Below are 25,841 nucleotides of genomic sequence, written 5' to 3' on the forward strand. Positions count from 1 at the left end.
TATGAAAAAATTGAAAAAATGTAACTGAAATTCGTTCTACTTTTATATATCAGCTTTTACAAAGTATACAAACTTTTAATGATATACGATCTATGGATAAACAATTAATAGTCAAGACTAGGTCAAGACATATTGAACAGGTATTGGAGGGTACTTTGACGAAAACAAAATAAAAAATGTCTTGACAACCTAAATTAAAAATAATACAGCGGCTGCTGCTGTCTCAAATAAATATCGTTCTGCTGTCTCAAATAAAAATAGCATGAGGCATTATTTAGTAACTAACAAAATAGACTTAGCTCTTATTAGTGAAACACGGTTTAAAAAAAATGTACTATATGATTTTAATGGGTATAATCTTGTTCGTAATTATAGGTTGGATGGTTATGATGGAGTTGCTATAATTATAAATAAATCAATTTGTTTTACTGAACTAAAAATAAAAAATAATAATTACAATAATGAAATACAGTTATCTGCTATAAAAATTAAATACGGAAATAGTCAAATTAGTTTTGTCACTATGTAGAGTCCCGAAAATAAGATGCACAATAAAAGATTGGATAAATATATTTTCCAGTTACAAAACCAGTTATAATAGGATCATTTTACATGAGCGTTCTGTTAGGCACTATACGGAAAAGAAGACGAATTGATAGTTACTATTAAACGGTTTTTTTTAATGGCATAAGCAAGTGCCATACAGCCAGTCACAACATGAAAATTTTCTACCCAGAAAGAAAGATTGTGTAGTAAAATATAAAAAGATAATAAATTTCAAACTTAAGTGTTATTTTTAAGCATTAAAATTATTATTAAGGATAGAATAGAGATAAAACATGGACACTGGTTTCTCGTCTAGAGACCCATCAAGACATTGCTTTTAAGACAAACTAGATTGGGTCACGGATAAAAGGTAATAACAAATGGGGTAAAACAGAGGTTAGGATTCTAATTACAGTTAAATATTAAGCTTACTTTTGCAAATAAATTCCATCAAAACATTCATTTACAACTCTTATATTTAGAGATAGCAGATAGCACATATTGTACGGAGGAAAAATTTTGATGTTGACTAAATTTTTTATTAGATCTTCAGTTTGTTTTGTGTATTTTTTACATTCGAAGAAAATGTGATCTAGATCACCTTCTTTTTGACAGTCTGGACATAAATTTGAATTTACGATTTTTAGTTTGGACAGATGTCTAGGATAGCAGGCGTGTCCAAATTTTATTCTAATTATGGATGTTATATACCTTCGTGGAACAGAATAATTTTTAAACCAATAATCACTTGGGATTAAAGGCTGTATAGAAGCATATTGCGAGGAAGACTGCGTGCTATATATGTGCCAAGATTGTTTCCATTTACTATTGATATTATTTTTAATTATTGTTAATGCGGCTTGTCGACAGATTTGGTGATCAGCTTGCGTTCCGGTATCAATGGCCTTTTTAGCTAATAGGTCAACATGTTCGTTGTATTTAAGACCTATATGTGCTTTAACCCACAAAAAATGAACAACTCTTCGGTTTTTATAAAGGTCATAAACGAGTTTTTTAATTTGAAAGACATATATATTTGAGTTATTACTAGGAAAATTTAAAGTTTCAATGACTAACATAACAGACAATGAGTCAGATACTATTGAAACAGATGTATTCTGAGTATTTTCAAAGTATCTTAATGCTTTATATATTCCTACAGCTTCAGCACTAAAGATTGAAAAACTAGGATTTAGTCGACAAAGTCTTTCTGTATTAGTTGATGGAATGTAGAAAGCACACCCAGTACCAACAATAGACTTTGAGGCATCCGTATAAATAACTAAAGAGTCTGACAGACTAGATAGACAGGACCTCAAAATATTCGAGCTAACAGAAGAATTTACATGGTAATTCGGTTGTATCACAGTAATGGGTTGCAAGCACGAATAAAAATGTTCGATTTAAGATTATCCTCTGATTTAAAGTCATAATCAAAATTTGTCATGCTTCTAAAAGCCTCACAAAGTGGAGGTGAGTTCTTAAGTCTCCAATATCGATTAGTAAAATCTTCTTCGTTCAGTTTTCTGATATTTGAGTAGAGAGTAGTGTTACGATTTTGTATATTAATAACAAATTTTTGACTGGGGTACTCTCTTCTATAGCCCAAGGGATTTTCTAGAGCTTCCACATGTAGAGCATTAATGGGCGTCGATTTCATGGCACCCAAACAAATACGCAATGCTGCGTTTTGAAACACCTATTGTTTTCAGAATATGTTTACTTGCTGAACCATATAATATGCATCCATAATCGATCTAATATAAGATCGGAAGAAAAGCAAAGAAGTTTCCACATCTGCACCCTACCATGTTTTTGTAATTGATTTGAGGAAATTTAGACCCTTCTTACATCTATCCAACATAAACTCAACGTGAAGTTTCCAAGTTAACTTGCGATCCAGAATCATTCCCAAATATTTAATTGAAGAACTGAAATTAAAATCAAACTATTAAACGTTGACAGAAGAAGAATTTACATTTGGCTTCTGTGTGCCACCAACGCTTTCATTTGACGCCTGTTAAACAGCCGCGCCCTTCTTATCTACGGAAGAATTAACAGTTGGCTTCTGTGTGCCACCAAAGCTTTTATTTACTAATGTCTAGAGCCTGGCCTATTACTTTGAGCCGCGTAATGTAAGTTGCCTATTATAAATTTGAATCAGGGAACTTACTGACAGACTTACGCATGACGCTTATTAGTCCTTAGTGACGTGACAAGGACAACTTAGTGTTTTCTTATTTTCATTTCTTGTTTGTTACAGACTACACTGATAAATTTTCGACTATTTCTATCGTTCACAGTTCTGTGTTTTCTTTTTGAACATTTTATTTTATTGTGAAAATGTCCGGTGCGGAAAGCGTTAAGTGTGCTGAATGCGGAAAAGTTTATAAATGTTTAAGTGAACTAAGACGACATGCAAAAACTTCTCATCCTGACAAATTGAATTTAATGGCGCCTTTAAAAGTTCTAAAAGGCAACGTCTATATAAGTGTACGTATTGTGATAGACAATTTAGTTATAAGCCAAATTTAAACTTTCATCTGAAAAAAGTGCCCTCGAATGTGTTAGTTTCTACCTCGGTTTCTGTAGAATCTCAAAAAGTTAAACAAAAATGTCCACTGTGTGATTATAGTGCCACTTTTAAAAAAGACTTTACTAAACACTATGAAACTTCTCATAGCGTTACTATGCAATATGATCTAATAGAGTTTTCCAACCATGATGACTTTATTTCTTGGAAGAATAAAATAGAGCGTGAAACAAATGCTAGTTTTGTTATGGAAAAAGGAAAAAAGGCAGGAATAGTAAACTACATATGCCACCGATCGGGATTTTACACCTCAAAAGGTAAAGGCGACAGACACCTTAAAACACAAGGTAGCAATAAAATTAATGGATACTGTCCTGCTATGATAAAAGAAGTTGTCCAAAGTGATGGAAAATATGTAGCATATTTCGTGAAAACTCATGTTGGTCACCAAAATACAATTGGGCACTTATTTTTGTCATCCCTAGAAAGAAAATCAATTGCTACGAAACTAGCTGCAAAAATTCCATTTAAAGCGGTTTTAGATGAAGTGAGAGATGGAATTTCAGATTAAGACAAATTACAAGGAAAGCACCTTTTGACAAAAAAGAATCTGTATAATATTGAGGCTACCTTTAACCTTCGCTCTACTACAGTAAGACATCAAAATGATGCTGTTAGCCTAGAATCTTGGGTAAATGAAATGAGAAACACCTGTGTTTTATTTTATAAACCCCAAGATGTGACATTGGATGAGTACCCCCAGCTGCATAGTGCTGATTTTGTTTTAATCATTATGAACACTGGTCAACTCACCACATTGAATAAGTTTGGAAGTGACTGTATTTGTGTCGATGGAACTCATGGTGTTAACAGCTACCAATTTGAGCTTCACATTAATAGTCCTTGATGACCTACGTCAAGGCTTTCCCTGTTGTTTCTGTATCTCCAATAGAAGCGATGAGACTAAAATGTCTTTATTCTTTGATTGTGTCAAGAAAGAAAGTGGCCTTATTGAAGCAAAAGTTTTCATATCTGACATGGCAGATGTATATTATAATGCATGGTCAAAAGTAATGACTGAAACACATTTCCGGTATGTTTAATTGCATTCTTCACATTATAATATAACTTTAATTATTGATGTATATTTTTCAGCTTATATTGTACATGGCATGTGGATCGTACATGGAGAAAGAACCTAACTTTGATTAAGACCAAAGAAAAACAGGTATGTGCTTATTGGGTTAATTTTGAAATAAATTAGTCTTAAAAATTAATTCAGTCATTAAAAATTAACTTATTTTTTTTTACTCTTTTATATCATTTTCAAAAATTTCAGCAATTTTATTGATTGTGGAACAAAACTGTGCACAACAATACAGTATGTGTGCTTTGAGGTGAGCCCCTTTATACAAAATTTGTAAGAGTTTCTTTACATCTTTATTTTTCAAATTAAAAGTTTATGGAAAAATTTTAAATTAAATACTTAGGTGTCATATTTTATTTTCAGGAATTGGTGTATAAAAATTTAAGAGTTCTTCTCCAAGAAACAGATCCTTCTGCTTTTGAACCCATGCTAAATAGTTTTATAGAAAATACATTTGATGATCCAACTACTGTTAATTTCGGTCGTTATTTTCAGACAAATTATGCAAGTAAGACTATATCCTGGGCTTACTGATATAGGATGCATGCTGGCCTAAACACCAACATGCACATTGAACGAATGCATAGGACCATCAAATACATTTACTTACAAGGCAGAAATAATAAAAGGTTAGATAAAGCTGTAACTGCTCTAATGAAATTCATAAGAGACCAGCTCTTCGACAGGCTAATTATTCTTAACAAAGGAAAACTTTCCTATAAAATTATAGAAATCAGAAAAAGATATAAAACTAGTTGTAATTTAGATAGATTTAGAACCAATATAAATTTTGAAGGCACTTGGCAAATTCTATCCTCGACAAAAGCCGAGATACATATTATTAATGAAAATGATGTTTGAATGTGATTGTCAATTTATTTCTACAGACTGCAGCGTGTGCATTCACAAATATTCGTGTAGCTGCCTTGATTCTGCAATTGCATGGAATATGTGCAAACACATTCACTTGCTTTGTAGGTGTAGGCAACAACTTACAAAGGAATCATCACAGGAAGGTAAATATTTTTTTATATTACATAAATAATTCTTTTTTTTTGCAAACTTTTTGAATTTATGTATAAATGTATAAAACAATCTTGATAAATTCTTATGGTGGTGCTCTCAAGTTATTTATTAATATATATATATATATATATATATATATATATATATATATATATATATATATATATATGTTATATGTGAAAATAGTCACCTTGAACCACTCAAGGGTTACCGACACTTTGGTTTCGCAATATCAGTTCCTATTTCATCATCCTTTTAGCAAGCGTTCCCATAGAGGTAGCTGACCATGCACGGACACCAAACTCTGACCAAAGCTGGCCTTTCGTGGACAATGCCGACACCACATTTATAGGAAGATTATAAATTTAGGACTTTAACATTATTGTTCACTCGTCATTTAAGTTTCTTGCTAGTAACATAATTGTATTATAATTTTATTTGCTTCATTTCATCGTAAAACAAAGTGTAATATTTTTATTGTAAAATAAATCTTTTTTAATGTCATTCCAATGGAGAGCAACTAAACAGTGTCTACCCTGAATATTAGAGATACATTTATTATAAAATATTTTTGGTTTTTGGTTGTATCTGGTGTGGTGTTTTGTTGGTGTCTATTTGAGGAGCATTTTAAGACCAAAGTTCTATTCTTCATTTTTGGCATGAAAATTGTACATTCTATTAAATGAAAAGGTCTTCAAAATGTATATATCTCTATCAAAACATATTAACCAACTATATTAATTTTTGTGGTGTGTGTATAATAAAAACCTTTTTTTTATAGAACAGAAAATGGAAATCGTTAAAGATCAGAGACCAGTAGAATCCGAAATTATTTTTGAAGAGCTGGATAATAAGTCAGCTATCAGATGTAAATCATTGGTGGAAAGAAAAGAACAGATGTTGCGACACCTGTATGTTCTAGTTAATGGGGTTAAAACAGAGGAAGAATGGACAGCTCAATCCAATTGAGCCAAACTTAACAGCAATTAGCCAACAGACCATTAGTAACTTTGAATCCAAAGATTCAAAACCCATCAATGCAAAAATCCTGAAACAGAGACAGCTGTTTAGTAGGAAGAAAAAACCCAGCAAAAAGATCTTCTGACTAAACATCTGACTAAACCTACAAGTGAAGAATGTAACACAATTGCGATTAACTTGCTTATTTAAAGTTTCTGTAAATTTTGTATGATTAATAATTTTTATGTATACAGATGTATACAGTTTTAATTTTTAGAAGCCGACCAGTGCGAAGGTGTTTTCAAGGTACTGTTATCATTTAAAAAAAAAACTCGTGTAATGAGGCGAAAGTGATTGTGAAACCACACAAATATTTGCATTTAAATATACAGACATAAACAGTAAGAAATTTATCTTCCTAAAAGAGTTTTTGATAGAATTTTTAGTCAATATTTTGTATTTATACGTCCTAACCTACAATTGTAACACCAATTAAGATAATAATAACAACAACGAGAATTCTTAATTACTGTATAAATACATAGGCGTATCTTCAACGGTTTTTATCATGCCTTCGACTTCGAATATGATTTGTTCCTGCTGTAGTAAATCGTATAAATCGAATTTAATGATAAAATGTTCCGTTTGCAATAGAATTTTTAGACATACCTGTGTAAATGTTAGTAATGTAGAACTGGAATTGTTTAATGATAATGATAAAGGATTCGATTGGTCCTGCATGAGTTGTAGGCAGGTTGGGAACCAAATAAAAGATCTGAAAGCATTAATTTTAACTTTACAAACTGATATTCAAGCACTTAAAAATGAAAACCAATCAATGAAGAATTCTTCAACCATGTTGGTTATGGAAGAAGTCATTCAGGAAATAAATGAGCGTAGAAAACGCAAACGCAATGCTATTTTATTTGGTGTACCTGAGCAAAATACTCAGCTCTCTCCGAATAGTCGCAATGATAATGATACACAGAAAGTCCAAACAATAATTCAAAGTATGAATACTAGCGTGAATGTCAATGAACTCAAAATATTTAGGCTTGGACAACCAGCACTAGGTAAAAATCGTCCGATCAAGATTACACTTAAAGATGAAAATGACGTCTCGGCATTAATCAGACAAGCCAAGGTTCTGAAAACTGGTATCTACAGCCATGTGTCAATTTCATATGACCGTACGAAAAAAGAAATTGCATACTACAAACAATTAAAGGAAGAATTAGAAGCTAAGAACGCTAACAATACAGGACAATTTAGAATTAAATACTTGGATGGCATCCCAAAAAATTGTTCCTTTAAACAGATAGGTCCCAACAGTTTTACAAGCCAAGATCTTCAGGTTTACTATCAGAATGTGCGTGGTTTGAATTCCAAAGTAATTGATTTTTACTCTAGTGTTAGTGAATGTGAATTTGATGTCATTGCTCTAACTGAGACTTGGCTCAACTCTGATGTTATTAGTTCGGAATTGTTTAATGATGACTATCAGGTTTTTAGAAAAGATCGAAAGTTCGATGTAGTTAATAAATCGACTGGTGGAGGTGTACTGTTGGCACTTAAGTCAAATTTTGAGTGTGTTGTTGTTGATGTCTCAACATTTGATTTACATTTTCCACTAGTTGATTTGCTGGTTGTTGAGTGTCGCATAGGAAATAAAAAGTTTTATGTTTCAGTATTATATATTCCTGATAAATTAAAGTTGAAAGATTTTGAATATTTTTTTGAAATGTTAGAGCAACTTGAATTATTTAATGACACTGTTATTCTCCTGGGCGACCTTAACATTCCAAAGTATATTGATCAAAACAGATCTGATGTGAAGACATCGGCAGTGCTAGACTTCATGTGTTTGTTTAATTTAAATCAGTATAATCAGGTGGGAAATAATTTAAATCGATTGTTAGACTTAGTTATATCATCAGATACATGTCATGTAAGTCGCGATAATGCACCACTTGTACAAGAAGATTTACATCATCCAGCATTAGTGATAAATATTAATGATTTTCAGAAAAAGGAAACCAGTTTTGTGGCTCATTCTAAAACTAAAAGATATAATTTTAAAAAAGCAAATTTTCCTTTACTGTACTCAGAATTTCTTAATTGTGACTGGAATTTTTTAGATATGTCTGATGATGTAAATACAGTCCTAGAATTATTTTATGCTAAGATATATGAATTATTTGATATGTGTGTACCAATTTACAGAAATTATAAACATCAATATCCTACATGGTACAATGCGGAAATAATTAGAATGATAAAGTTGAAATCAAAAAATATCACAAATTATAAGAAAACAGGTAATATACTTTATATGCATGAATTTAAAAGGTTGCGAAAAATAATTAAACAAATGATTAAAGCTCAATATAACGTTTATCTTGAAAAAATTCAGAATAGTATTTCTAACGAATCTAATAATTTCTGGGCATATGTTCATGCAAAGAATAAAACTTCTAGAATCCCAGGTGAAATGTGTTACAACGGCGATACATTTAATAATCCTCGCGATATAATCCATGCTTTTAAGATGTTTTTTGAAAAAGTTTATTTACCTGTCGACAACAATGTATTAAATAATCAAGAATGTAGTGATATCTACTTACCCACTATTAATTTTAACGAATTTCAAGAAAACGAAATTTTAGTAGCCTTTAAAAGAATTAAAAATAAAATGACGTCCGGACCGGATAATACTCCAGCATTTTTAGTGAAAGATTGTTCTCGGGTATTTGTAAAGCCACTTCAAAAAATTTTTAACTTATCAATAAAAACGGGAACTTATCCCGAGTTATGGAAAAATGCGAAAATATGCCCTGTATTCAAAAACGGATCGAAATCTGATGTATCCAATTACAGACCGGTATCTTTGTTATCCAATTTTTCAAAGGTTTTCGAAGTAACTCTATATAACCGTATTTACCCTTCTGTTAGGGGATGGATATCACCTTATCAACATGGCTTTATAGATAAACGTTCTACTGTATCAAACTTGGCTGTAATAACTCAATATATTTCAGATGTTTTGGATGTACAAGGTCAAGTAGATGTGATATATACTGATTTTTCTAAAGCGTTTGATAAGGTTGATCACAAATACCTTCTCTTTAAATTATCAAATTTGGGATTTGCTGGAAACATTTTAAAGTTACTGGAAAGCTATTTAATAGGTAGGAACCAATTTGTATCCTATAATGGTTTCATATCAGAATTAATCTGTACTACATCCGGTGTTCCACAGGGATCAAATTTAGGTCCATTGTTGTTCCTATTATATATCAATGATTTATTTTTAGATATTAATAACAGAAAATTGTGTTTTGCGGATGATCTTAAAATATACTGTGAAATTAAAACAATTGCTAACTGTATAGATTTACAGAACGATCTAAATTATATAGATACTTGGTGTGTAAAAAACAAACTTTTTCTTAATGTCAATAAGTGTAAAGTAGTAAGTTACTCTAGAAGAGAAAATAATGTTGATTTTAATTATGTAATTCAGGGGTCAGATCTTGAAAAATGTAATAGCATTAAAGATTTAGGAGTTATATTTGATTCAAAATTAACCTTTAACAACCATATTGAGCAGAAAGTATCCGATGCTATGAAAATGTACGGTTTTATCATCAGAAACTGTAGAAATTTTAGCGATATAAGACCGATTAAACTACTGTATCTATCGCTGGTGCGAACAAAACTAGAATATTGCAGCTTAATTTGGTATCCCATTTATAAATGTTATATTCAACAGATTGAAAAGGTACAACGAAAACTTTTAAAATATTTAGCTTTTAAGGTTGATGGAGTATATCCTGTCCATGGTTATGATTACGATTTGTTATATAACAGGTTTAATATTGTAAGTTTAGAGTTAAGAAGAATTATATTTTCGGTTTCATTTTTATATAAGTTGCTACACAACTGTATTGACTGCAGTGATATATTAGGTCAAATTAGATTTAATGTGCCAAGAATTACTTCCAGGTCGACTATAGTGTTTACTTGTCCACGTGCGAGAACAAATATGTTACTGAAGTCACCAATTTATATTATGTGCAATAATTATAACAAAATATGCAACCATTGTGATATTTTCTCATGCTCAATTAATCATCTGGTTGATACCGCACTGGTTTATGGAGTACATTAGATTGTTAATTTTTTTTGTGTATTTTTTTTTTATTTCTTATATACGTAGTGATTTGTTTAATTTATATTGTTCTCACTCTTTATTTTGTTTTTCACCTACTTATTTTTTGCACTTATTTTTTTACTTGATATTTTTGTATCACCTACTAATGATTGTATACTAATTAAAAATGTATCTTAAATTTTTACCCTAGAAATGGGAAACTGTTGGGTAATAAAGCTATTATTTATTTATTTATTTATTTAGATGTAAAAATAAGCCATAATATTGGTAGCCACATCCTACTACATTCTAACGAGAAATTTGCGATACAGTGGGTTTCATTTACCATAATAAGAGCAGCTTCTTTGACTTTTCTCTTTTTACCATCTGTTTCATTACATAAATCATTCCATTGAATTCTATGTTCATTATCCCATGCATGTTTACATATCTGTCAAATTCTCTATTTTTGATGTAAGATTGATGTTCATTTATTATAACATTTAATGGTCTTGAAGTTTCCCCTAAATAAAAATTTTCAGACTCACATGGTATTTTCTAAATACAATTCTTTGTTCTTTCCTGTTCATTGCTAGGCTTGGTTTTGAATAAGATAGATCTCAATGTGTTTGTTGTTTTAAATATTGTTGAAACATTGAATTTACTTTCTCTTAAGTTTTTCTAATAATCCTTTTATATATGGTATTGTTATTTTCCTCGAATTTTGTCGTGTAAATGTAACAGGATGCCTTTCTGTTATTTTGTTCGATTTCCTTTATTCTGGAAAATTCCTTACTTGACATCAGATAATCATTTTTTACTAAAATAGGTGTTAATAATTATTTTTCTTTCAAAAACGAATTTTCATTAGAACAGACAATTTTAGCTCTATCATATAATGATTTAATGACTCCCTTTTTAACATTTATGTTGTGATTTGATTTATACTTTAGATATCCGTTCGTATGTGTTGGTTTTTTTTGTATACATAAGTCCCATATCCACTATTTTCCTTTGAGATTAAAACATCCAGAAAAGGTAACGAGTTATTATATTCCTTTTCCATTGTAAATTTTATTGACTCCTCCTCTTACCTTTTATTTATATTAATCAGAAATGTGTCCAACACATCTACATACCTCCAACATATTGTGGGCTTTAAATTTTGATCAGAAATGTTTGGTTTGAAGTCTTCCGTCAATATATTAGCTAATAATGGATTTAAGACAGAGCCCAAAAATTTTGTTTATAGAAATCATTGTTTAGATGAAAATAAGTGTCAGTACATTTGCAGTAGTAGTAAGTACATTTGTAAATAGACTATTTATTTATATAAAAACTTACTTAGAAAATATTATATATACAAATCAATGTACCAAATTATATTAACATTTAAAAAGTATAGATAATTTTCATAAAATTTGTGATTTTTTTTCTATCTCATCGTTGTTTTATTTAAGTCAAGTATAGCCACACCTATACAGATCTCTCTTTATAGTAATAACTTTTCAGTTTGTTTTTGAATAATACATCTACAAAAAAGATGCTACATATGAAATACATTATTCAGCACAGTTAAATAAAAATTATTTATTAAATGATGAATAGTTCCTCGAAAAGCTCTGGCTTTTAATATTTTTTGTTGCGCATATGTTTCCAATAAAAAGGTGTTATACAGAGTGTGATGTCATGTAAATACTAATGCCAACTTTATTATTTTAGATGGAACACCAGGTATATTATTTAATTATTGGATCCATTACAAAATTCAAAGAACTTTAATATATTGGATTGCCATGCTATGTATTAAAGGCACATTTTATATGACATAATATATATTTTAAAAGAATATAGATACATATCTTTTAGAGTACTATATACTTTATTACAATCAAGTTGAGATACGAAAATGAACTCACTCTTCTTTATTGAAATTAGGTATAGAACCTTTTAAAGTGATAAGGAGACACGCAGAGAGTGATCTATTCATTAACCACCCTATATCCTAAAATAAGTTAATTAAAACTATAACATGCAATATATCATAGTTCTGGGAATTTTGAGCAGAATCGAACAGTTTTATAATATAACCAATGTTTCATTTAAAATAAGAAAGTTGGTATCATAGTAATTAATATATAACATCAGTCAACATCCTTTATATAAAATAACAAATTTTTATTGAAAAAAATGCGCAAAAAGCATTTTTTAAAATACTTTTTCAAACTATTTTAAAAGACCTTTAATTTTGATTTGCTATTATTTACTATTAATTTTAGAGTTATTCTTATACAGTAAAATCTCGATAAGTCAAACCTCAATAACTAAAAAACCTCTAAACTTCAAAAAAACCTCAAAACTTCAAAAAATTATATGTTCCCTTCCCATCGGAGCCCAAAACCTTCACAACTTAAAATACACAACCTCGATAACTTAAATAAATAATATCAGTATTGGCCCTCAGTAACTTAAAGAAATGTTTCCACAACCTCTACAACATAAAATTGTTTACCAATGAGTCATTTTGAAAGAACGTGCTTTCGGTCATATTTATTGCTTGCATGTGTTCACTTAATGTAAACTACATAATGTCTTATTGTTTTCTTCTTGGAATCTCTTAAAAGCTGTATTTGCGGCGGTTAGGATTAGGACAACAGCTGAACAGCTTACTGTATCATAAGTTTTTGATCACTGGCCTAGAAACATCGCTTTACGTGTGAAAACTTGCTTAAAATGAGTTCAAAAAGAAAATTAACAACGCTAACATATGCTGATAAATTAAAAGCTATAGAATCAGTGAAAAATGGATTCAAACGAAAAGAAGTTGCAGCTCAGTTTGGAATACACGAGAGTACATTATCAATCATCATGAAAAAAGTAGCTGAACTATTGAAAAATCAAGAATCAGGAGGCAATCTTCAATGTAAGAAACGAAAAATTGCCGAATTCCCTAATTTGGAACAGTGTTTGTTTACGTGGTTAAAACAGTGTCGAAACAAAAACATCAGTGTCAGTGGACCCATACTGATAGAAAAGGCTGTAGAGTTCGCTAATTCACTAAAAATCGATAATTTTAAAGCCAGCAATGGCTGGTTAGAGAATTTTAAGAAACGACATTATTTAGCCTTCAAAAAAATGTGCGGCGAAAGTGCGAGCGTAAGCAAATCAGTCTGCCAAGAATGGAAATCTGAATTGCATAATTTAGTGAATAATTATGATCCCAATGATGTTTTTAATGCTGACGAAACTGGTGTGTTTTTCAAATGTCTTCCCGAAAAAACATTAACATTCAAAAATGAAAAATGTCATGGAGGAAAACACAGCAAGGAACGACTTACGATTCTGCTTTGTGTAAATTCTACGGGTACAGAAAAACTGAAACCTTTAATTATAGCTAAGTCAAAAAAACCTCGGTGTTTTGCAGGTTTAAAATCACTGCCCATGGATTATGAAGCCAATAAAAAAGCATGGATGACAGCAGAACTTTTTAAAAAATGGCTGATTTATATAGATAAGCAAATGGTAACTTCAAATAGAAAAATTATTCTGTTCATCGACAACTGCACAGCACACGGGGACATACCACCATTAAAGGCAATCAAAGTACAATTTCTTCCACCAAACACAACATCACAACTTCAACCTTTGGATCAGGGTATAATTAAAAATTTTAAAACATCCTACAGAAAAGAAGTTGTTAGAAGAATGATAGCTGATATGGAGCAAAATACGATTTCTTCTATCAATATTCTTCAAGCAATGAGGATGGTGGACAAAGCATGGCGAAACGTAACACTCCTCACAGTGAAAAACTGCTTTAGAACCTGTGGTTTTTCTTCAGAACCTCAAGAAATCATTGAACCTGAAGTAATCATTGAAGGGGAAGATAATAATGTACCTGAAGAATGGAATAACCACATGTCTACGTTAAAGATTACTTTTGACAACTTCGTTACTTGTGATGATAAAGTAGTCACAGCAGGGACGTTAACACAGGAAGAAATATTGGAAACAGTTAACAACTGTATTGAAAGTGATAAAGACGATGAATTTAACGACGACCCACATACTTCATCTACGAGCATATCAATCAACGAAGCAAAGAGTGCTATAACGACTGTACGATCATTTATAGAGCAGTGTAGCAACATAAAAGATAACGTATTCTCTTCTCTATTTGTCATTGAAAATCAAATCGATTTAGAATCTATGAATTGTTTAAAACAAAAGAAAATCAGACTTTTTTTAGTAGACTATACCTTTAATTATTGCTTTAACTTTTTGTAACGTGTATAATAAATGAATGTAGTATATGTAGTAATGTAGTGTATAATAAATGCCTATATTTTATTAAACTTCTGACCTATAGTAATCCATCACAACATAGACCCTTGATAACTTAAAACCTCTATAACTTAAAATATTTGGTTTTTCCCTTGGACTTTAACTTATCGAGGTTCTACTGTAATCTAAACATTATTAAATTTATCAAACGGGTTAAATAGATGGATTGAAGTAATTATATTATCAATTTATAAAAAAAATGTTCGCAACCAACAATACACATAAACGTCACTGACACATTCAGAAATATATAAAAATGAACTGCGCAAGTCTGCACAGAGTAGTCAGGCTCTAGACACTAGTTTTTAATTTGATGCCTGTTAAACAGCCGCGCCCTTCTTATCTATGGGATCCCGATACATCGCGTGAAAAATTAAGGTACCGACCGCACATCTGGTTCGCGCACCGTACGACCCACCTACCGATCGCGCACCGGCGACGCGACGTCCGATGCATCGCGTGAAAAATTAAGGTACCGCACATGCCCTGCGAACTCAATGGAAAAAAATGGTTACATATATATATTAGGCTTCCAAAAAAAGAAATGGCGCCTGGCACGTATTTCAACTGGATCGCTGGTATATGTGGTAGAAGGCTAAGTAAAAAAGAAAGAAGAATATTGAGTTTCAAGTTGGACAGTTGTGTTTGTGTTTATAGGTTGTATTTTCCATTTTCCACGTGTTTGTGTTTGTGCCATTTTGTTGTATACAATATAAATTTATTACGTTTTTATATTGTACTCACGTGACGTAAATGTTTCCTATTATATTAGTGAACAAATGTCTGGAAATAGTTGTGTCACACATTATATGGCTACTCTATCAACAAGTAAAGGAGATTTAATACAGACACCACCAAGAAGTAAGTGTAATTTTTATTTTCTGTATATATTGTATGTTAACAGTCTTGGTCAACAAACGAACGCCATGTGTACTTTTTTTCGTAGGGAGATCTGCATTACTAACAGAGATGAATGTGACCCATTCCAAAAAGCTAAGCCCCAGAGGCAAACAGCTTTATAAAAAAGCACAATTGTTGCACAAGCAATTATTGAGATCTAGAAAAGCTAGGTTACAGTTAAAAAGGAAGCTGATTCTAGAAATAAAATATAATATTATAAAGTTGTCTAGCATGGATCATATTAGAGCAAATTTTTTGATAGCCAAGTTCGTAATTTAAAGAACAAGCCAAAAGGAAGACGGTATACCATTGAAGACAAAATATTAGCACTAGCGTTATATAAACAAAGTGGAAGAGCATATAAATTTTTGTCAAAATTTTTTTCACTTCCATCAAGGAAAACAATTAGTAGCTTGCTCAACAGAATCCCTATAGAGCCTGGTTTACATGAAGAGGTGTTTGACTTGCTTAAAGCTGAAGTCAGGACATTTAAAAATCCATTGGATTGTAACTGTATAGTGATATTTGATGAGATGGCAATTCAGGCACACATACAGCCCAATTTTGGTAAAGGCTGTATTGAAGTGTTTGAGAATTATGGATTTAAAACCACAGACAAAATTGCAAATCATGCTCAGGTAATTTTTGTGGTGGAAAATGAAGTTACTTGCTATGTAGTTATTAGTATTTTATATTTATGTACATTTTTTGTACTTTTATGATGTATTTAGTTGTAACTTGAAGTTATCAGTGGGTAAATAACTTTTATTTTTGTTGTTATTTATTAATATTTATATAAGTAATCTTGTTTGAGGTTTTTATGCTACGAGGAATACGGAGGAAACGGAAGCAGCCTGTATATTATAACTTTTCAAATGGCACTACAAAAACAATAGACCTTGTACACATTATTAAAATGATTGTACGGAAATGTACTGAAATTGGTCTAAGTGTTATAGCCATTGTTTACGATCAAGGTAGTAACAATCGAGCTGCCGTTAATTACCCGGTTGAAGATACTAAGATCAAATATAGCAATGAATTAGATTATTTGGAAAAACAGAAAACATATTCTTCCAAGTATTTTGATCTAAAAAATAAAATCAAAGAATATGTTTTTGAAGTTGATGGCAGAAGAATTATTCCAATTTATGATGTCCCACATACTTTTAAAGGGCTGAGGAATAATTTATTAAAATATAATTTACATTACACAAGTAATAATGAAGAGAAAGTAGCAACTTGGGAGCACATATATATTGTCTATAAAATGGATCCTCATTTAGGCAGCCTAAGGTTAATACCTAAAATTACTGAGCAGCATGTTAATCCTGATAGAATTAACAAAATGAAGGTTGCCAATTGCACTCAAGTTTTTAGCCACAGTGTTGCACAGGCAATTAATGTATTCGCCATTACAGGTAATTAATAGTATAATTTTTGCGTAAACTAATTGTGTGAACATATAGGTACTTATTAGGTTATTGTAAAAAAATAGTCTTTCAGTTCAATTTTGTAGGTACCCTGCTGTATTATTGAATATGTAATTCCTCAGCACATTCATTATGAAGTTAGTAATATTTGCATTAATATTTTAGGTGCAGTTATTCCAGTTGCAGGTGACAATTTAAAATTGGACAAAAAAGCTGTTGAAACTGCAGAATTCTTGTCCTTTATAGACAGTTTATTCGACAGTTTAAATGGCAAGTCCTTTAAACCAACAGCTGGGAAAACCCTTAGAGGTGCTGTGACAAAAAATTCACAGCATGTACAGTTTTGGCAAGAAAGTTTAATCAAGCTGGAGACATTTTATTTTTGGAAACCTACTGGAAAAAAAATGTTTAGGCCACCTAGCTTAATAAATCTGTTAAGGAATGTCAAAAATTTTAAACAGCTTTTGACAATTCTTACAGATTTAGGTTTTAAGCACATTATGCCACGGACCTTCAACCAAGATCCAATTGAAAATTTTTTTGGAAAAATTAGACAAAGAGGATCCAGAAATATAAACCCCAGTCCGAAAGATTTTTCCAACTATTATAGAAGCTTGATGGTCAATAGCTTAACACCATACCATTCTGTTGGGTCAAATTGTGAAGATGATAATTCAAAAATTTTATTAACCCTTCAACGGTTTGTTACCCAGGTAAACATTAAAATACATGGCATTTATATATATATATATATATATATATATATATATATATATATATATATATATATATATATATACATAATTAAATTTAAAACTTTTACTTAAACACATTTAAAATATATATTAGTCTATTATTTTTATTTATTCAAAATCTTAGCAAGCAAAAAAATTTGTCAAGTAAATAATTCCCACTAATTTTCTTTTAGGGTCTGTCTGAATTCGAGCCTGCAACACAGGAATATTGTGTAGTACCTGAAAATTTAATTCCTTCAACAAAAGCCATTGGAGCTAGGGTATTACGCTATGTTTCAGGATATGTTCTAAAGGCAACTTCAAAGTTGACTTGCTCATGTGTTGAAGAGTTCTGTGTAAAAAATGACACACAACGATTTCATCAATTTTAAAGAGTATAATCCCCAAAAGCCTGCTTTAACATATGTTAATGCAGACTTTTTACAAAAAATGCAACTAGCATTAAGTATAATTAAATATATATTTAATAGAGATTTGCTTAAAAAGCAAGTCTTAGAATATACACTATCTATTTTAAATCAGCGAATTACATTTCCTAATTGTAAACATGGCACAAAAATTAAAAATATTGTTTTGAAACATTTCCTAAAAGTGAATGCGTACAATTACTGTACGCAATTAAATCGCATTCTAAAGGGAAATGACCAAAGAAAAATCCCTAATAATGCCCCAAAAATATTTCGAGAAGCGGAAATGTTGTCAAACAGTATATTAATACGAAAACGAAAACAAAAGAGCACATAATAATTATTTTGTTTGGTAGACCAATATTGATAAGCTTCTCTTCTAGTATATTTATTTGAACATTATCATATGCTGAAGTTATACCCAAAAATGTAGCCAAAGTGTTGTATTTGTGCGTGAATCCTAGATAGATGTCATTTACTAGTATCGTTAGGGGTTCTAAGTAAGATCTTCCCTTTCTAAAAGCATATTGTGAGTCAGGTAATATTTTTTCATTTTCTAGCCAATATCCAAGCCTGTTCTTTATCATTCTTTCCATGGTTTTAAATATACACGATGATAAAGCTATGGGTCTATATGAATCTGCATTTCCGTTCTGTTTTCCAGGTTTTTTGATAGGTACTACGATGTAGTCTTTCCACATTGGTGGAAAAGGAATCTTATTTATCCAAATCGAATTGAACAATTCTAACAGGGCTTTCTTATGGACTAAGGGCATTTTATGCAACATATTGTATGAAATGTTATCCGCCCCGGGAGATTCATTATTTATTGATTTAATGCATTGATCGAGTTCCCATAATTGAAATAGTGATTGTAAAAAAAGAAGTGTTTCTATTTACGGTAGCTATTTGTTGAAGTAATGTTGTTTTTGCCCATGGGGGCGAGATTTTTGTGTGGAATTCGTTTATCCAGTCTTCTTTGGGGTTTATTGGGGGTTTATTTTTGTTACTGTATCAAGTCTTTTATATTCTGTTAGATTATTAAGATTTGGAGCATGTGTGTAGGTTAAGTAAGCTTGTTTTCTTGCTTTAGCAGCCATGTTACAGGTTTCATTCCACCAGTCCTTCGAACAATGATTTCTATTTTGTGTGTTTGATTTTTGTAAGGGAATTGCTTTGTTGGCAGCTTTGTTAATATTGTCGATAATGCCCATTAGTGATGATTTTGGTTTTGTAGCTTCAAGTGTAGCGGTGTGTACATCCCAATTAGCAGCCTTGAGTCTCCATATGTTATGTTTTGTCTGTTTAATTTGCGCAAGCGGGCTATTCCTTCCAAATTGTATGTGTATTGGTAAGTGGTTAGAGCCATAAGGTTCTTCTAAAGTAGACCACGTAATTAGGTGCGTCAGATCCTGTGTACAGATGGTCAAGTCTACAGCTGACTTCTTATTGTTTGCTAATGATGGTGATCCGTCGTTCAAGATTACTAGGTTGCACTGTTCGGTAGCTTCCAAATTCGTCATATCCATCATTCCAAGCCAAACTATGTGCGTTAAAGTCGCCCCCAATTATGAATGGTTTTGGAATTTGTTCCAAAAAGTTGATCCACTGTTGTAATGATATTCTAGTTCTCGGTTTAAAGTATACTGAAACGAAGTATATCTACTAAAGTAAGTAGTAAGTAAATTTTTTTATGTATGATTGGAAAATTAACCGAGATACAAGTATGCTCAAAGTTTATTGTAGTTGGAATTGAGACTTCTTGGTATATTAAGTCTGATTTTAATAAAATGGCTGAGCCGCCGTACCCGTCGTCCCGGTCACAGCGAATATTGTTGAAGCCTTTAAAAATATAATATTTTTCTGCTTTAAACCATGTTTCCGATAGAAGTGCAACGGAGTAGTTGCCCCTATCTAGTAGATATTCTAAGTGGGTTTTATTAGAAACTGCTGAACGGCAGTTCCATTGAAGAATATTTATTTCATGGTTGAGGTCTGAGAATGCGATGACGTGCTTCCATTTATAGTTAATTTGACTAAGTTTTCGAGTTGTTCCTTATTTATATTTATACTTTTTGTTACTAAAACTTTTGTGACAATTTCTATAACTAATTCTAATATTGAATTTATCATGCTCATGTCTAAAGGAGATGCAACTGAATTATTATTAATATTTCCTTTATATTTACTGTCTAATATTCCTCCCGTAGGTAATTGGGAAGCTATAATTTCATTATGCAAAATTAATGTTGGATCTGGACTATTTGGTCTCTGTCTTTTAAATGTTCTAGAATTTGTACTATTTGAATTATTGTAAAATATGTTATTTGTTGACATTTGGTTAATTGAATTTGATGGGAGCTGGGTGGGTGTATAATTATTGGGATTTAATGGAGGGAAAGTTTTGAGGCAGGAAATGTTTGTAGTTTGTTCCGTATTAATGGTTGTTGCTTTTGCATAGGAGTTTTTTGGGAACTGTCTGTTGGCGTCTTGATAACTAATATTACTGGAAGACATAGCGTCTTTTACAAGTTTTTGACGTTGAAATTCCTGACACGCGCTCAAATTTGTAGTAAAATGATTCCCCGAACAATTAAAACATTTTGGAGTTATATCGGTCTTTTACACTCTTTTGAGTTGTGTGATTCCTGGCATTTATCCAACCTAGCCCTGCTTTTACACTGTCCCCCTGTATGTCCAAATCTAAGACAATTAAAGCATAATAGCACCTTTTGTTTATATGGCTCGACTTTATTTAGTACCTTGTTGATTGTTACATATTTTGGTAGTACCTGTGACCTAAAACTAACTGCACATGGTTTTGTTGGAATATATTGAGTACCGTTTTCATCTACTTGCCTCCTATTTAATCTTTTGACTTGAATGACTTCAAATTTACAGTGTAAATCGTACATTTTGATTCTGTCTTTAACATACTCTACTGAAAATTTTGTGGAAATATCTCTTATTACGCCCTGTCTAACTACAAGAAACTTAGGAATGTATATATCTAAATTATTTTTTGTAAATATTGCTTCATTTTTTTTAGATATGATATAGTTGGCCGATTTATAATCTTTAAATTTTATACGTATTTTATTTCTCCCTACTGCGCCAATGCTCACAATTGTTTCATCAATTTCTTTAAAATTTGTGATAATAATGTCACCTATCCTTAAAGCGTTTAACCTGCCTTTAAAATCGGGTGAATTATTTTCCAAATACACGTAATGAGGTCCCAAGTCGTTTTGTCGGTAAAGAAATTCCTCCCTTTTTGTTCCTACTTCTTTGTTTATGGTATTTGTTATTGAAGTGTGTACATTAGCAAAGTCATTATCGATAATGGGTTTATTATTAACAAGTTTTGTGGTACTTATCTGTATAACCGGAACCAGATTTTCAAAGCCTAACAGCTCCTCCTTTGAGGATGATCTATTTTTAAATTTTATCTCGAATGTGCTTAAGCTTGGGGCATTTATGATCAATGGATAATATAGGTACTTTATTCTATTCAAATATATTCAAATTATACAATCATCTTCCTCTGCAACATCTTTCCCTAAGTTACGAAAAATGTCAAAATCCTATCTATCTGAAAGACCATAATATTATTCAGTAGAAGAATTTCTTAATCAATAACTAAGAAATTATAATACCTTAACATAAAAGTAGTATTTTTACCTATATTTGGGTATCATATGTAGTAGCTTATTAAATTTATTAGTTCTTAAGATTGATTATTAACAATTTATTTAAATTTTGCAATATATTGTTTTTGTTTTACTAATTTTTTTAATTTATATTGACAATTTATTGAATTTTTTAGATTATATTTATTGTTTTGTTTTTCCACTGATTTTAAGATTTGTTTATAAACTTTTACTATTTTCAAGGACAATAAAGCATATTTCTATTCTAGTGTAATACTCCTATGTGATGAAGAATTTGTGTTGTCAAAACAATTTAATATACTCGAGATTTATGTTAGATTTATTGTAATAAATAATGATTATTACTGTCATTTGTTGGTTTTATTATTGTTCTTACTTTGTCCATATATACTTCTCATTTTTTTAATATCGTCGCTTCTCATGCTAAATTTGATATGTGCATGTTATTAATTTTTTGTTTTTGCAATAAAAATATTTTTTTTGCAAAAACTAAAAATTAAAAGATTGCACAAATGGAATTTGGTATGCCTAGCGAAGATCTTCCAATTATTAGTTAGCTTTCAAGATCCCAGAGGGCGCTAAACAGATTTGAATTTCGCGGCAATCGTCATAACGTTACAGAGATCTTTCAATTTATGGAGATTAGTTGGCTTCCAAAAATGTAGATGGCGCTAGAATTCGTGACCAGTTTCGTCTATCTTCTTCATGTGCCTTGTCCGTTCCGAACGTTGGCAATCAACATAGTTTCGTCTATAGAGATTGCATTCTACCTAACCCTCTTATCTATGGTACCGCACATCTGGTTCGCGCACCGTACGACCCACCGATCGCGCGACGTCGCCAGCACGCGACGTCTCTCTCTAAGGCTCTGGTTTCTCTGAACACACGTCAGCGGCGACGGACAACGGATGCCGTCAACGTTTGAATGCTACGCCTAACGCTCCTTTCATATTACACGATTTCGCTCGTGCGGGAAAAAATCGCCCGGGCAATTTTTCTTGATCGACTGTTGAAAAGTACGAGACCTTTCACACTGCACGATTAGAACACGGGCACGTTTTGTAATCGTGTTGCAGCCGTCCAGTGCTACTAGAACCGCACGGCTACCGTATCGCCCTCTAGCTCAGTGGCCTACGTGACCAAATAAACGCTTTCACACTAGACGGTCTTTAGTCGTACGGGAACTGTCTCCAGTATTGTTTCTACCGCGTTCAGTTTTGGTGGTTTGTTTGCAAATTATGGAAGGTGTTGACGCTGAAGTGTTAATATCCCTAGTTGAAGCAAAACCTGTGATATGGGACAAAACTTTAGAAATTTATAAGGATAGAAATGCAACAAGGAAAGCCTGGGAAGAAGTATGTTTAGCACTCAATCCGGATTTAGAGAACAATGGCGATGGAGAAAAAAATGCATTTGGTAAGTACTATACCTATTAACTTTCTATTAAGGAAAGTAAACTTACTTTTTTGACGTATGTATATTGTATTTTTTAATGTATATTGGTGTTGTATGTATTGTATACTTCACTTGATTTACTATCTACAACAGAGACACTTTTTATTTTTATTTCATTTATTTATTTATTTTCACATATATGACAAATTATACTTTAGACATTTGCCAGGATACACTTCCGACTTCTGTCAAAAAATATGAGCTAAGCACACTTCTGATATTGTTTGCTTCCAAGCCTCCTCGTGTAGTGCTTTCTCCTGATACATCTTCCAGGCCTGTGATCGTCGTTGTGTCCTCAACAAGATATCTGTCTCTGTCACGTACATAATTGTGCAATACGATGCACGCATTGACGATGAGCACTGCGAAATGTGGCTGAACGTTGATAGGGCGATGGAATATACGCCATTTATTGCTCAGGATGCCAAACGCACATTCCACATATCTTCGTGCTCTGCACAATCTATAATTAAAGACCCTTTTTTCAACTGTTAAGCGTTTCCCTCCAAAGAGTCTCAGTAGATGTCTGTGTAAGCCAAATGCTTCGTCTCCAACAAAGAAGTATGGTATTTTAGGACTCTCTGTTCCTGGAAGAAGTTTTTCCTCAGGTAATGGTGGAGAACCACTGTCTATTGATTTCCACAATTTGGACCTCTTAAATATTGACGAGTCACACTCTTTACCATAGCTCCCTACATCAACGTAAACAAATCTGTACTTTGTGTCTGCTACAGCCATAAGGACAATAGAGAAGTAATCTTTGTAATTAAAATACATTGATCCTGAGTCAAACGGACAAGTCAGTCTTATATGCTTGCCGTCCACAGCTCCAAGGCAGTGAGGGAAGTTTGCGATACTTTCAAAGTTGGAAGCAATTGACTGCCACATATCACAAGTTGGTGTCGGTATACACTCTTCTCGCATTTCTGACCAAATCGCAGCACATACTTCTTCAACTATGTTTTTTGCTGTTGAAATTCCAACTCTGTAGCTGTAGTGCAAATCCGTAAACGTACAGCCACTCGCCAAATATCTGAAATAAAGTGAATATTGTCGTTATTAATTATCATACTGAATTGATTGTATTTATTTATTTTATTTTTTACAGGCAAAGAAGTGGTGAAAAGGTGGACTAATCTCCGAGATTGTTTCGCAAAATCGAAAAAAGATGACAAATCTGCTAAAAAAAGTGGATCTGGGGCTAAAAAAGTAAGAAATATGTGTTTTCAGACCAACTTCAATTTTTGAATAAGATCTACACCGAAAAAGAAACGGTAGACAGCTTCAACCCAGAAATTGTACCAGGAACACTCGAAGAAGATGAAGAGCCTGAAGGCACCACTGGTGAACCTGAAGTTTCTACCAACGTAAACCTGCCATCCAAGCCCGTAGGAACGAGGAAACGAAAGAAACTAGATGAGGTTGAGGTGAAAATGCTCAAAGCTCTGGAACATAAAACGCCCTGCAGTAAAATGTCCTTCCTTCAGAGTTTAATGCCTCATTTGACAAACTATTCCAACAGTGAATTCCTTCAATTTCAAGTGGGAGTGTTAAACGTAATAGAAAACATAAACAAACTAAAGGTAACTCCTCATCTTCAATCAAACAACCCCTCTTCTGTGCCCTCTTATCAACCACAACCTTATCTAACCAACCGCAAGCATTTGTCCATGTTCAACAACCTCCATTTAAACCTCAACAATATGCAAATCCTAGTTTTTCGGGCTACGTTAAAAATAGCGCACAACAGCTTCACTTTTTTCAATATGTACGTGAACAGCAAAATCAATCAAGGCCAACGCAGCAATCAACGCCTAAACAATCAGACTCACAATCCGAACTGGATAAAGCATCCGCATCTCAGTACCTACAGGGATTTAGTTACAGCGACTCTTCAGCAACTGAAACTGAGCATAGTCCGTCTATTTCGGCTTCACGAGATTCCTCGATGTCTGATCTATTTTGAGTGATTAAAATTAAATAAAGTATATTTGCTTATTCAAAAGATTTTATTATATTACCTACTACTGTAATATTATGCTTACATTAAACATATTGCCAGCATTTCAACAGGTTGTATACAGTTTCTGAACTGCGTGTTTTGTCGTTGTAGAACACTCTTCAGTTTCTTATGTAACTCATCAAAGGAGCGAACTGACATACGAAAGTAGTTGAAAAACTTTTGGTCATCGTTTCTAAGATCTTCAAATAATGTGTGGAACATCCCGACTTCCTCTCGTCTCTGATTAATTGGGTGAATCCAGTGAAGGCGATTGCGCCTTTGTCTTTTCCGACGCCGATACAGTATCCATAACGCAATAACTTGTTCGCGATCCATAATTTTCATCCAGACCAGACCAAATGTTCCGATGAACTAATAAAAATGTACGATTTTTATCGTTCAATGTGAAGTAGCAAAACCACGATTAAAAATCGGGCGATTTTTTCCCGCACGAGCGAAATCGTGTAATATGAAAGGATCGTAAGAGCTCTTGTTAACGACAACGGTCA

General features: G+C 32.2%; 2 protein-coding genes across 2 annotated transcripts; one reads left to right on the plus strand and one right to left on the minus strand.

Moving 5' to 3' along the window:
• Positions 1-3,236: 3,236 nt before the first annotated feature.
• Positions 3,237-3,650, plus strand: LOC140450843 (uncharacterized). The gene has a single exon (XM_072544523.1). The coding sequence runs from the start codon at positions 3,237-3,239 to the stop codon at positions 3,648-3,650; it is 414 nt and encodes a 137-aa protein (XP_072400624.1).
• A 19,827-nt stretch (positions 3,651-23,477) lies between these two features.
• On the minus strand, positions 23,478-25,491 carry LOC140450844 (uncharacterized). The gene is made up of 2 exons (XM_072544524.1): positions 25,376-25,491; positions 23,478-24,363 (listed from the first exon to the last, which is right to left on the minus strand). The coding sequence occupies exons 1-2, from the start codon at positions 25,489-25,491 to the stop codon at positions 23,478-23,480; spliced, it is 1,002 nt and encodes a 333-aa protein (XP_072400625.1).
• Between the last annotated feature and the right edge of the window lie 350 nt (positions 25,492-25,841).

This window comes from Diabrotica undecimpunctata, chromosome 9 (genome assembly GCF_040954645.1).
Source record: "Diabrotica undecimpunctata isolate CICGRU chromosome 9, icDiaUnde3, whole genome shotgun sequence".
NCBI classification, from domain to species: domain Eukaryota; kingdom Metazoa; phylum Arthropoda; class Insecta; order Coleoptera; family Chrysomelidae; genus Diabrotica; species Diabrotica undecimpunctata.

What these genes read in the sequence shown, in the direction of transcription:
- LOC140450843 (XM_072544523.1), top strand. Translation starts at nt 3,237, where the DNA reads ATGCAATATGATCTAATAGAGTTTTCCAACCATGATGACTTTATTTCT.
- LOC140450844 (XM_072544524.1), bottom strand. Translation starts at nt 25,491, where the DNA reads ATGTCAGTTCGCTCCTTTGATGAGTTACATAAGAAACTGAAGAGTGTT. An exon ending in ATGCTGGCAATATGTTTAAT is followed by an intron (nt 24,364 to 25,375) that starts GTAAGCATAATA and finishes ACTTTATTTCAG; the next exon opens with ATATTTGGCGAGTGGCTGTA.